This window comes from Nuphar pumila, chromosome 1 (genome assembly GCF_984573655.1).
Source record: "Nuphar pumila chromosome 1, dmNupPumi1.hap1.1, whole genome shotgun sequence".
Classification (NCBI taxonomy): Eukaryota; Viridiplantae; Streptophyta; class Magnoliopsida; order Nymphaeales; family Nymphaeaceae; genus Nuphar; species Nuphar pumila.
Genome location: NC_143249.1, coordinates 9,329,778 through 9,344,544, shown reverse-complemented (window position 1 = coordinate 9,344,544; position 14,767 = coordinate 9,329,778). Strand labels below are relative to the sequence as shown.

Here is a 14,767-nt window from a genome sequence, read left to right as displayed (position 1 = left end):
CGCTTCTCACCTTACCTTCAACAGCTATCATATACTTCTTCAAATTCTCATTATCACGACTCTTACTTAGATTTCTATAACACTCTCTTTTAACCTTAATAGCTAATTTGACATCCTTGTTCCACCATGATGTATCCTTACCTAGCAGTGCACTGCCTTTAGACTCACCCAATACCTCCTTAACCACCTTTCTCATGCCACCCGCTATCTTATTCCACATTGATTCTGAATCCTCCTAGAGACACCAATCAGCTTCCTTAACTACTTGCTCTATAAACATATCTTGTTTAGCTCCTTTCAGTGCCCACCACTTAATTCTAGGATCTATCCTATGTCTAATCCTTATATATACATATATATATATATATTAAACAATATATATGTATATATATATATATATACTTATATTATATTAATCTTAACAGTTTGCATTTAATATTGTCATGTCTGAATTAACTGACGAAAAGAAGATAGGTACTCCAGAAGTAATAAATGCTAAGATGATAGTCAATGATGGAACTCCTTTTGTCATGTGAATTATCAGATATCTGAAGGAAACAATAACAAAAGGACTATTTTTATCTTCTCCATTTCCAAATTTAATTGTTTATACTTAATCTGATTGGGGTGGTAACCCCAATGATCGTATTTCTAGCACAGGTTATTATGTTTTTCTTGGAGAATCATTGATTTCTTGGAAACTTAGGAAACAACAAAAGGTATCACTACCTTCCACGAAAGCCGAGTATAAGGCAATGGCCACAACTATAACTGAAATTGTCTCATTAAGAAGTCAGCCCAAAGATATGATAGCCTTTATCTCTATTTTTTTTAAGTTGTGTTGCGACAACAAAAGTGCAATCTACATTGCCAGCAACCATACTTTTCATGAACGAACAAGGCACATTTAAATGGACTACCATTATGTTCGGGACAAGTCTTCGAGGGGCATCATTCAACTACCATATGTTACTTCATAGTATCAGCTTGTAGAGTTTTGCTCTACGTGATTTAAATGATTATTGAATTTTCTTGTGTTTTGACATGTTTAACTATCCGCTATCCATTTGTATAAATATATATATATATATATAATATTATAATTATTTATTTTATTTTAATATATATATATACACACATTGTGTTATAATCTCTTTGTTGTAGTTTTTTTGTGTTGCTTTCTCATTGTAGGAACTAAGGGAAGTCGCAGATTGAGCCAAAGTACCATGGAGATTTGAAGATTAAAGTGCTTGGAATTCTAATGATTATTAAAGTTTAAAGAAGCCCTGAAACTTGAAGATCTCATCTTGAAGATTATTTATGTAGGTATTTGAAGAGCTTTTCTTATATTGTTTTTGCAAACTTTCAGTTTTCCACCATAAGTTTGAGGGAGGGTGTTAAGATAAATGTAATAGTGGGGACCGTGGTTTAGTTACTAAGGTATACTTAGGTATATTTATCAGTGCTTCCTTTGTATTTGTTATTCTTTGTATACTTTTTGTTTTCTGGGTATACCTTTGGTATACCTATTAGGTATTTAGTATCTAGGTTAAATATTCTTAAATGTATACTTGTAAGGTTAGAATATGTATTTTTAATTTGTTTTTGTATGTTTATTTTTTAGTCATTATTTAATGATTAATATTTTTATAATTTTTATTTTTTGCCATATTGTTTTGACCAAGTTAGCCGTTAGGACTATCCAACTAGTCGTTAGGCTAGTCCTCTCCTTTTCTATCTCTCACTCCCTTATATAAAAGGTGTGCATGTGTGTGTTTAAGTGAGAGAGGATTGATGTATATTGAGTGTGCGTGCATGAGTGTTGTAGTGAGGTTTTTCTTGTATATGTTTTGTGTTTATTTCAGATCAATAAAATATTTAACTTTTTATATATTGTTTCTTCTCTTGTATTTGCATGGCTTATTGTATCAAGCCAAATGCATCTTTATAATGCATTTGTATTTTATCTATGTTGTTATGTTTAGTTTCTTGTGTGTCGAGTTTTGTGCCATTTTGTGATATGGTTATTTACAGCACAATGTGTAACATCGTGTGTGTTTTCATAGTTTTAAATTCTGAATTTTTGAAATTTTGGCTAAGTGTTTTATAAAGTTGATAAAAATCATAGAAAATATCCTCAATTATAGGTGACATCAGCTGGGTTTGGGCGTGGCCCACTGACAAGACCAAAACAAGGCAAATAATATTTGAAAAACTTTTTGTTTGTAACCTTTAAAATCAACCAAAAATCAAGCAAAATTCAAGTTAAACTCAGACAAATTTTGGAGACAAAAAACGGGTAAGTATACCGTTAGATGCATCTCATAATTCTGAGAACATTGATATTTCATTTTTCTGAAATCGGGTTACGGTTGGCCCAAAAATCGCGTTTTTCAAAAATAACCCGCATCTATTTTTACCATTTTTTGGATCGAATCGGATCGGATCTGATTCATTTGATTCGAGTGGATATAGATCGAACCTAGTCCAAGATCTATATTAACTAAAATCTGGTCCAGTTTGGGATCCATATGAATTTTGGATATGGATTTGGATCTTGGATCTGAATCTGAAATCCAAGAATAACCAAATTAAAGTTTTAAAATCAATTTAAAGGTTAAATTAAGAAAGAATTATGCTATGAGAGGACTTCCAGAGGGGTGCGACACCCTCTAAAATATTCTAAAAATAATTATTTAATAATTAAATATTAATTAATTAATAAAAATATTAATTAATTTAATTTTAAAATTGTATTTATTGGATAAGGTAGAGTTCTACATGGAGTATAACTCTACCTAGATAGATGATCTAGATAGATCTCTAATTAATTAAAAATATATATATAAGATAATTAGAGGATAAACAGGAGAAGTTAGAAAGAGATAGAGTTCTACATTTGGTAGAACTCTAAAGGATAGAGCACTCTAGAGGGGACGTCACCCTCTCTCTAGAAGACCAAAAAAAAATTATATAAGGGTCTAACTCGTCTCTCTGTCTAGATTTCATTTTCTAGAGAGAGAGAGGGGGGGGGAGAGAAGGAAAAAGGGACAAGAAAGAAGAGAGAGAAAAAAGAAAGAAAGAGAGGAAGGAAGAAGGAGGAGAGGAAAGGTGGCAGATCCATCCCTTTCGCCCGACATCCGACGATTTTCTGGCTGATTTTCTTTTCTAATCTAAGGTACGGGTTTCTCTCTAAGTTTTCACGAGAAGGAATAGGTAAAAACTTGATTCATATATGGGTTTGAGGAAAAAGAAGGAATCTGGTTTCGAAACAATATATATTTAGGTATATGTATTGTTTATTTTAATAGATTAATGTAGTCGTATCATTTTTCATATATGTATCGATTTCCCTATGTGCGCAAATCTGAAAATATATGTAAATATATTTTCAGACTTGTCAATACCTATGAGTCTTAATTTTTACATGAAAAAAATAATAAAGGAAGCATGTAGATATGTTTTGATATTTTTATTCATGATAATATGCTTGTAATCTATTGTTACCGAGTGTGTTTTTGTTGAATATGTATATATATATATATATAAAAGCTTTGGCCTTGCCGATTTTGGCATAGGCCTGTTTCTATTCTTCATGTTGAAAAAAAATATGTACCCAGCTGTGTTAGCAGCCTTGTGCATGTCGAGTTGTGTATGTGGCTAGATCTGGTCAGATCTGTCAACAACATGTGTTGACAAATCTGGACAGGTCTACCGACTGTTTGTGTCGACAGATTTGGTCCAGATCTGCCAACCCACATGCAGCGTTAGTGTCGGCCGAATTAAGCCTGCTGAAATTCTGTTTTTTTTTTAAGTAGATATCAACCTCTTTTTAAGTTGATCTTGATGATTGTGTAGAGCATATTTCTGGTCATGTTAGTGGCTGATTGTTGGTCGATTGTCGTTAGCTCGATTTCATGTCATAAAAATCAATTTTGACACTTATATGTGGACTGTTATTATAGTTATTTTTATGACCGAAAATCAGCAGGGTGAAACCATACGATGGACTGTTATTAAATTGATTTTAGTCTAACCAGACCTGCTTCAGAAAATTTTCTTTTTGTTATGTTGCTTTAGACTTGTCGATATATGTTATTCTTGATGCTTATTAGTTCTACCTTATGTTAATTTGATGATTGTTTTCAGATTTAACATGTTAATTTGATGTATGACATTAGATCTAACAATATCCTTTATTTGATAGTTGTCATTAGATTTAAATATACCGTCATTGGACTACCGTTATCATATTTCAAATTGGACATTTAAGGGACCGATATCAAATTGATTTTTGTGTGCAAACCTGATCAGTTTGCCGATTCCCAGTGATTGCAAATCTAATCATATTTGCAATGCATTGCTTGAGTGCAAACCTGATCAGATTGCGGTGCTTTGCTTGAATGCAAACCCGATCAGTTTTGCCGACTCCCAATGAGTGCAAACCTTATGAGATTCACATTGTTTTGGTATTTGTAAATCTGGTCAGACTTGCCAAGTCTCTTGTATACGCAAATCTGGTCCATATCTATTAAAAAGATGATTATTTGAATTGTGAATTCAATCAGCCTTGTGGTTGGCTCGATTAGTAATTCCTGCACAATTGAATCCATGCACGAATATGATCACGTTTGAAATTAAAGTATGCATTTTCTGAAATGATACATAAACTGATAAACATGATTTGGATTTGTTTGACTTGCCAAGTCTCTTGTATACGCAAATCTGGTCCAAAACTATTAAGGAGGTGATTGTTTGAATTGTGAATTCAATTTCGCTTGTGGTTGGCTCGATTAGTAATTCCTGCACAATTGAATTCATGCACGAATATGATCATGTTTGAAATTGATATATGCATTTTCTGAAATGATACATAAACATGATTTGAATTTGTTTGACTTGCTATTGTTCATGTCATATGCATTGAAAATTCTGAAATTCATTTTGATGTTTTCATGAATATGATCATTTGCATGTTTGAAAGCTTATGCATGAATTGGATCATGTTAATGAATGTTGCAAGCATTCGTTCGCATGCGTATGCAAACCGTTTTATATGTGCATTCTGGTTATGTGATTGAATGAGCAATGTAAACATGTTTTAAACAAATGTGTGCATATTCACTTAGAAATTTGCACAAGATGCATATGTCTCTTGAAATGCTTATGTGGTCAGGTGTGAACCATTGCAGGCTATATAGGCCCAGTGCATGTGTTGCTCCAAAATTTGTTTTTATGCATTGCAAAATTTGTTTTTGAATTAGTGGCTTTCTAATTTAATTGGATTGTTAAAAATGGTAGTGGCTCAGGGCCTGAGTTGGGATTTGCATGTTGATTTGCAAAATGGTTCTTGTGTAAAAACTTGAATTTGATAAAAAGTTAAAAGAGACAAACAATGTAATTAATTTTCTTCCTACGTGTCCCTTCCTTGGTGTGGGAATCTTGTATAGCTGTTTTGGGAAAACCGTGAGAATAATAAAACTTTGTGTGTGATTGTGCCCCTAAACCCGATGTGGTGGTTCACCCCATGGCCACGATTTTAAGAAGATTTAAGCCACTTTGCCTGAGGGTAGTGTTGACACAACTGTTTTTATTGGTATACCAAGAAAGTGGCGTCAGTGGATTCTAATTGCCCTGATGTCCCGACATTAAATGTTGATTTCTAATATTCCGATAGATGGTACTGATTCCTGATACCGGTCGAGAAACAAGTGTGGAACCCAATAATAAATTATAAATTATATGTTAAGTTACAACTAAGAACCTAATTTGGACTTCGAAAATTGATATGCTTGTTTTGAGTATCTGTGGGTTTAATGAAAAATAAAACTAAAATTATATGAATTTAATAGGGACATGCATACAAAAGAAACTCTGATAATAACTTAAGTTATTCATACATGTGTATTTAATCATGCATCTTTACTGTTCTTCATTAGTTCATGCATTCATACTTATTCTGTGTCGTATGAAAATTGTTATTGCATGGTACTTGTTTAAATGCCTGAATGGTAAATTGAATATGAAATTGTTGTTATATTTTTCTGAATTTATGCATGAATTTGGTTTGTGCGCTTTCCTTTCTGTTTGGGTTTTTAGAAGAATTCATACCCAAAACTCTAGTTCTTACCCTGTATTTTAAAAAAAAAATTCAGGACCGGGAGCTCAGTAATGGGGTGTCTTGCTACATGAAGCCTGCGAGTTTACAGGACATGATTCTGATGTTCTTCACAGAGTGACTCTATGCTAAAGACTATCTATTTATTCTTGTTTTTATAACATTAATTTTATTGGTTAATAAAGTTGGTTATTTTCTTTGTTGATTCAATGCACTATCTCTTGTGGTTTGGTGATTATTAAATATGTAAGACGGCGTATCCTTGGATTTGGTTTCCACAATTGTTAAAAAAAATCACTTTTCACGAGAATAATTTGGCGTCGTTACACAATGCAAGGGAGTGAGAGAGAGAGAGAGAGAGAGAGATCCTTGGTGAAGAACAAAGGTTTCTGATTCATCCTGAATAGAGTTGTGGATGTGGGGAAGAATGGATATGGCAAAGTCTAACAAAGTAAAAAATAAAAATTTGAGGGCAAGTTAGTAAATTTTCCCTCAAAATTCAACTTAGGTCATTGATAACTCAAGTTAAATGGATGGAAATGAGGGTTTAATTATCTAAACATAAATTTAGGTCTGATTTTAACAATTTAAAACTTAGCTGTGTTTTTTTTATTTTTGCTATCTAGATATATAGGGATAAAAGTACATTTACTTTTTAATTGTTATTATACAAAATTAGGGAAAATCTCTAATTCATTAATGAGGATTCTCTTTCTCACATCAGGTTATTTTACTTACAAAACAGAACTCATTTCCTAATTAAAATATTATTAGCAAATCATGATTATTCCACAGCTCCAATATCTACAACATTGATATTTCCATTAACAATAAACCCAATATAGTTGTATATCCAGAGTCATCAATCTCCTTATCTCAAGAATATGAAAAGTTTCACTTGATTTTAGCACCATATATGCAATGCAGCCAATCAACCAATCATGAAACACAGAGAGTGCCACTAATTTACCTGGAATACTTCTTCTAATTCATCCATGCAAGCTGAAATTGTTAGATGAGTTGCCATACAACTCAGAGTCATTGATAAGACAGTTGCAGCTGTAGTTAGAGAATGAATATATTCCCTGCAATGCAATCATTAATTTCTATGAGTGCAAGAAAAAAGAAGAAAGTGGAGATACCTTCTCCATTCTTTCCAAAGGTATTTTCCTGCAAACAATATAATCTTAAAGCCAAAATACTGCACTGTCTGCTTCAATTCATTTATAGCAATTCTTCCCATGAATGCTTTTCTGTTTATGATCCTTCCCATTAATGCACAATGATGACACAGTCCATTTAGATATCACTCATTCCAAATCTCTCACTCAGAAGTTTGCATCAGCACTTCCCTCCTGATGGCAAAGAAATTTCCATGCTTCTGAAGGAAGGTTGATATTTGGAAATGGCATTTCAAGGGGAGTTCAGTACAAAAATATAGTGAAAAAGAAGAGTTTGTCAAACACGGAAAAACAGGCCGAGGGCCAGGACCTGAATCATAAAGTAGGGGTTAACATTATTAAATGTCATATGAAGCTAATTTAAACATTCAAAGAAGGGATGTTTTGAAGATAAAGAGAACATTTTATAATATAAATAAAACTCGAGCGTAAACATTTCGTCAGTTACTTTGGAAACAAGATCTGAATTTCTGGAAACATCTTCTGAAACAATGGACAGTAATACGCAGACATGCACATTCACATGTTTATCAGTATTAGAGAGACGTAAAAGTATCCCAATTTTCCCCAGGGACAACGGTGATGAAAATGGTAAAGGGAAAAGGAAGCGTATGCCATATCTGAAATCATGTTTGTTATTTAATGTGTGATTTAGTGAGTGCTTGAAATAAATTAGATTTTTCATTCTAGACCAAGATATGAAATATATTTCACGCTTCCACACCATCCTGACTTTTTTTGTCAAGTAAATTATGTATCAAACACCCACCTGCAGCTTGATGAATGGATAGTTACTGACACAGGCATCAAAATGTATTGCTGCTGATTTTCTGTAGTAGACTCCACGAAAAAGCATAGGCCATCAAATCTCAGAGAAAGATTATGTCCAATCTTCCCTTGGATGATAAAACTTTCATTAGCAGCTGCTCTAGGAATATCCACTACTGGAGGCTCATTCAACCAAGCGTATTCATTTGTTGCACTCTTAATTACATGTTGTTTTTGAGGTGCTATTGAAACAGAACTTGACGCTGGCCAAACTGCAGCATGGATGCCTTTCAAATCAACTGCAACAGTTACACATCTATGGCCTGGAGCAGTGACATGATCAATCTCCTGTTTTTCAGAGATGATGGAGTCTTCAGCTGGAAATGATATTTGGATCTTAGGACCAACTACAAATACCCCAATTTGTATGTGTTTATAGGGAACTATCCTAGACACTTTCATCTTCACTTCATTAGCATAAAAATCATTATGCTTAAAATCAAGTCCAGTTTGCAGCTTGTGAGAGAAAGGAGAGACAGCATCATAGCTCACATCAGTTCCAATACAAGAAGCATGATCAAATAGCTGTACGAATTGCGAATAAATCATCGTAAGCAGTGAAAATTCCAAGTTGCAAGTTAACTTTCCCATTGATATTCCAAACTTCAAAAGCCCAAAGTTTTGAGCACTAAGGTATGGATTGATGACAAAGTTTTTTAACTCACAAAGGATGAATGGCCTTTCCAGAGGATAAATATGTTTTGATTTTAAGAAAGAATGGCTATTCTTCCAATCTAACCACATTTCATCAATATGATTTTTTAAAAATCCCTTGCACACAGGACCAAAGTCCAGTTCTGCCAGAGGAATTTGCACAGCAGGGGAACTGGACAAAAGTGTGGAGGAACAATCATGGCCCGGCACTTTCTCCACTCCATATCGCTTGATAGAGTTAGCTTTTTCAATTTTCAAATCTCCCACCTGCTGGGCTCTCAACAAAGAAGAAGAGGAATGAGCTACAAGTTCTCCACAAGCAAATGTCAAGTTTTGCATATTATCATCTGCTGCAAAATCCAACCTCAGTTCATCAAGTACAATGCAGAATGTTAATAAATCCATTGGAAAAGTCTTTGACGAACTTTCTCCAATATTGGCATGTGCCAAATTTCCTGGTGATATGTTAATAAGCAGTTTCAAAAGATTGAGCAAAATCCGCCGGTTACCCTCAACCAATTCATGCTTCTTAATGGCATGGACTGAACCTTCTGAGAACATGTGGTGCACTTCATTTTCCAAATTCCACCCTAAAACACTATTTTGTATGAATCTATATAGGCAGTAAAAGGTAGAAATCAATTTATGCATGGCAAAGACAACCAAACGAAGTACGGAGACAATTCCTTTCAACAAGGCAGGGATAAATGCAAGGACAAGCAGGAAGCATGTAATCCAAACATCTGATGACTCTGAATTAACACGAGAAGAAACAGTTGATCTATGGCGGGCTACACGTCTTGCAAGTGCGACAGCTTCTGGAGGCAACTCATTTTCCATTTCAGATGCTTCCTTCCACAAATGTTTGATGTGATTAGAAAATCTGGTATCCTTGGATAATCTCAATCTAGTTGTAGAGAAAAGATCTGGAGCAGGATATCTTACTTGCTGAAGCAATGATTCATAAGCTTGTACATACCGGTGCCATAGTATAACTAAATTGACTAATCTGCGAAGGGAGAACCTTGGAAGTAGATTACACATCTGGTGTGCAGCCCTCTTCCACAACACCTTACCACTTCTAGCAGCTTTAACATCTTCAGATAGAAGTCCACCATAATCTAACGGCAGCATTATGCTGCTCTCTGTATTTAGCATTGCATGCACAAGAATAATGACAGAAAGGCCTACATGTGAAAGCCCGATATCAACTTCTGGGATATCAACCTCAAAGTGTAAAGGCTGAAGTTTTTTCATTCCAACAGATAGTGATAGACCTTCGATTGAAAAAATACAGTTGGCATGGTGACTCTGGTCTCTTGCTTTCAACTTAACATACAAATCTTTGAAACTGAAAACCAAATGGGTCACATCTCTACCCATGATAAGCAACTCAACAATGCTCTTAAGCAGTTTGCAGTACCCACTAAGCTGACCCTTTACACTGAAGTCGCTAATGCTTATGCAAAGAGAATGAAGTTCGTTCCAAGCATTACTTCCCATAGGTTGTCCATAATTGACGGGAATCTGTATCTGGAAAACTATATCGCTAATGCACACTTGGCAATGACCAAGAATTACGTTAATGAATGAATCCATCACCCTCCTTCCAGGTTGCCTTGCTCCCAATATATTTTCAAGAGCATTATGCAATGAAAATCCCTGTAATTTACACAGAGAAACCTTCTTATGAGTTTTCCGGCTTCACTTTATTGAATTATTGAAAGAAAGGCATGATAAACAACGAAAGAGATTCCCACCATGTCATAGTTTATTCAAAATCAACAAAAACAAAAACAGTAAGGCTTATCAAAAATAATATTTAAAAAAAAGGAATAAGACTACAAGCTTGAAGCATGAACTGTTTGACCCCAAACAGCTCGAGGGAAAAAAGCAATCCCAATAATAACATGACGAACAATTGGCAAGGAAAAGAAAGAGAGAAGAAGAAACGGAAGAAAAAAGAACAAAGCAATCATGTTTCCTATAATATCGTCAAAAAGAAAAACAGTGAACGGTATTCCACCAAGCGACGGAGCTTCCCAGGAAAACAACGGGTGCAGGGAATTCCCAACTGACCCACCCCAATATCCCAACAAAAAAAGGAAGAAAACATAGGAAAAAGAAAACCACCAAGGGTCTTGCATCTCTCCAAAACACAAATTCTCTGAATCCCACAGTAACACGTGAAGATTGTCGAGCGTTGTTTCGTTTCTTTAAACAGAGAGAACTACTGCAGCGAAAACAATTACGAACGGTACGTGCACACCGGACCACATCCAGCCCTATTACTAAAGAAAGAGAAAGCAATCGAATCGGTGATTAGCTAAAGAAACAACGCATAACGATCTACAATCGACAACACCACACAGACACCCCAAAAATCTAACAAAATCAAATTTCAACACACCTCCGGATCAAGCAACGCAATCCTTTCCTTCTTCCTCTCCGCGGACGAGTAACCAGATCTCTGTAACCGATCATTTTCCCTTGAATTCCACCAAACTCCGAAATTAACAGGCAAAGCCACTAAAACTACAAACACCTCTTCCAAACAAGAAAGCGCGAAAATAAAGAAAAAGCGAAAAAAAAAAACAGTAAAGAATGAGCCAAGAAACCTGAATTTTAGGTCAAAATGAGCTCCGTGAGCCTCAATCTTGAGAATCTGAAACGCAAACAGCGAGAAATCGACGATAATTCGATCGATTCTCGCGGACTCAAAGCGCAATGGAGAAGATTCTTGAAGAAGAGAATTCAGCAACGACGCCTTCAGAAGGACGCCGCGAGCGGTTAAGCGGGAACGCAGAAGCCCTAATTTGAGGTCGAGGCTTGCTTCTTCTTCCAGCCATGGACGCAGGGACGAAGCTACCCTGGCTAGGATGGCAGCATGCAAGAACATGCCTGGAACGCAAGGAGAGGGAGAGATTCAGGGTTAGAATCGCGCGGCGATCGGTTCACGGAGTCGCAGGGAGAGGGGAGGAACTTCGAAGGCGAAGCGAATGGAGAGATGGCGCCATTTCTTTGCTTGCGATGGAAGCCACCCACGCGTTTCAAGAGGAGCGAGAAGGTCGGTTCGAGAGGACTCAGATCAAGTCAGTCGAGACGGAGGAGGACGTGGCTTGGCCGGGTCTTTATATCTCTCCGAGTTCTGCAGAAAACTGTGCTGCCAAGTGGATTTCGGGTACGAGTTTTGTAACGGAAATGGAATCGGACCGGAGGCTAAAATCCAAATCAGTGTTAGGATGAAGAAGGAAATGGGCTTACTTTTGCCCTCGCTTAGCCTCGACCTTGAACCACATTAAAAAAAATATTATTATACACTTATACATGTTACAAAATCTTTTATATATATATATATATATTTAATCCTACCATAAAACCTTTTTTCTAATCTTTCTTCGCGCTCTCATTTTTTTTTCTTTTTTTACTTCTTCCTCTAAGAGAAGAAGGACCGAAAATTTGAGTTTCCGCCTCACCTCACTCCATTTGGATTGAAGATGGAGGACATGAAACTAAAAATAAACCGATGATAGAAGTCAAAATCAAAACCCTTGCAGAAAAAGAGGCAGGAATAAAGTGCAAAATTTTGAAATGAAACAGGGGTTAAGACCTTGTCCCGGGTCTCCGCCTTGGTCCACTGCCATCCCTGTTCTGCCTCCTTCAAAGCGGACCAATTTAAAAAATCTTAATAACGTAAGGACTAATTTGCAAAAAATCAAATGCATTATCAATTATTCGATGAACGGCAGTTTGTAATAACAGTTTGAAAACAAGGATTGATTTGCAAAATAGCTTAAGGCAAGAGCTAATTTGCTAAAAAGGCGGACACCAATTTGCAAAAAAAACTAAATGAAATATGTGTGTGAGAGAGAGTATCACGTTGTGCAGGGGTTGGCAAGGTGGAATAGACGGGCTGGGCATCAAAGCAGCAACAAAGACGGCAGCAGAGACCGTGTCTAAAACCTTGTCTGCAGCAAGGGCGATGCTGAGGCCACCTAAGCTATGGCCTACCAGCACGGCCCTTCCGTCTGCCGGGATGGACTCTAGTAGGGCTGGCTATAGTCCCCAAAGTTGAGCACCGGGTCCTGTGTTGCCGGATCAATACCGAACATGTTCCAATCCAATGGGCTCACCTCATGGCCAGCCTCTCTCAGCACGGACGACACTCTGAACTAGGGGTGGGCATCAAGTTGGCCTGGCCCACTAATGGATCGAGCTGACCTGGATGTTGACCGGGTTCTGCCCCGGCCAGGTGCAATCTTAAAATGCATAAATGCTTAACTGAAATTATGGGTTAATAAGAGAATAATAAGTTTTCATGCAACTAATTAGCTAAATAGTAATAACTAATAAATAGCAAGTATCCATGCTACTAATTAGGTAAATAATAATAGTTATCCAAGTTACTATGTAATAGAATTTTTTATATTATTAAAAAATTAATAAATAACTCAGGCCCATCGAACTAGCCCGGTAGCCCGCGAGCCAGCCACGTATATAACGGGTCGGGTTTCAGAATGGTACCTAACGGGTCCGGGCCTAAAATCATGGCCCCAACCCAGCCCATGGCTGGTCGGGCCAGCTTGGCCCATCGGGCAGCCAGGCCAGTTGTCCACCCCTACTCTGAACCAACACCACCCTTCATGAACAGAACCATGCACCAAGATGAAGTGGCCTTCCAGCCTCTTTAAGCATATTAGTCTTTGCTTTACGAAGCAACCTTTATAAAGGCAATTCAGCCTACCAGTCTGACACTTGATTAGGGGTGTCAACGGGCCTAGTTTACCCAAACGTACAAAACCCTATAGGGTCCAGGTATGGTGATAAATAGGAAGACTCGGGTCTGAACCCGGAGGTCCTATTAATACATGGACCCGGGTATAGTTTGTGAAATTTTATACCAGACCCGGACTGACCCAAGTTCCGATTAAGACCCACAAAATTTCAATGTAAAAATGATAAAAATATGGTTTTACCAAGTTTGGTTCATGTAGTTCTTATTAGTTTTTTCTTATGGTGAATCTGATTAGACCCAGGTACAGACCCGATATCATACCCAAAAATCTGATCTACATCTGGCTTTACCTAAATCCAAACAAAACCTGACCCGCTGACACTCCCTACGCTTGATAGTTGGGATGGACCCGGGGAAAACGGGTCCCCATCCCGGCTCGCCCCGTTTGGACCGAGGATGGAGGACATGAAACGAGAGTGAATGTTAAAATCAAAACCCATTCGGGGATGGACTTACTCTTGCCTCCACCTCCATCCCCGATCCTCGTTAAAGAAATTACTTGTATACCCTTATACATATTATAAAATCACATATATATATATATACGCGTATATTTCTAACCCTAACGTAAACTCTTTTCCTCGAATCTCTCTCATATTTTCTTCTTCTCCTTTCTCTAACAAGTCGTGTGAGCTCCCATTTTTTCTCCTCTCCTTGCAAAAGGATCAGAGAAATCACCCCGTTTGAACCAGGGATGAAGGACATGAAACAGGGATGGGCCAAAGATGGAGGTTAAAATCAAAAACTATATGGGGATCAAGGCAATGATGAAGGGCAAAACTCTCAATCTCCCTCTTCTTTTTTCATATATGCAGTCTGGAGGATAACCTTAATGTGATTCAAAACCAAAATCATTGATTACAATAGTGGTATATCTCACCATCCAGCTATTTCGATTCGACCAATGTTGTCAGTATCATAATCGAACCCGTATACTCAAGTGTATCATTCTGAATCGGCCAAAAAATAACTAAAAAATATTCTAAGTCAATCGGAACGTAATATGTATTAAAATAATACTAAAAAAATAATTTTACACTGTTTTTGCATTTGTTAAAAACACCTGATTCAGGTCATTATCATATCGATTTTTTGGCAATACGATATGTATCGGGCGATACTGACAACTTTGTGTTCGATCACTACTCATCTTTTCATTTTTGTATTATCCAAAATGTTTTTTTTCGTTGA

At 36.6% G+C, this 14,767-nt stretch overlaps 1 protein-coding gene across 3 annotated transcripts in view; it reads right to left on the bottom strand.

The window, feature by feature from the left end:
* Window positions 1–11,869, bottom strand: part of LOC149847908 (vacuolar protein sorting-associated protein, putative (DUF1162)) — a 197,473-nt gene extending 185,604 nt beyond the window's left edge. For 2 of the 3 annotated variants that reach the window (XM_090008160.1, XM_090008196.1), the window contains exons 1-4: window positions 11,400–11,869; window positions 11,192–11,270; window positions 8,069–10,443; window positions 7,089–7,203 (exon numbers count right to left, since the gene is read on the bottom strand). In XM_090008160.1, the coding sequence (XP_089864286.1) occupies window positions 7,089–7,203; window positions 8,069–10,443; window positions 11,192–11,270; window positions 11,400–11,680 (2,850 nt within the window). In that variant the 5' untranslated portion in view covers window positions 11,681–11,869. The remainder of the gene's footprint in view (window positions 1–7,088; window positions 7,204–8,068; window positions 10,444–11,191; window positions 11,271–11,399) is intronic. The other variant, XM_090008244.1, reaches the window with a different exon arrangement.
* Window positions 11,870–14,767: the final 2,898 nt, after the last annotated feature.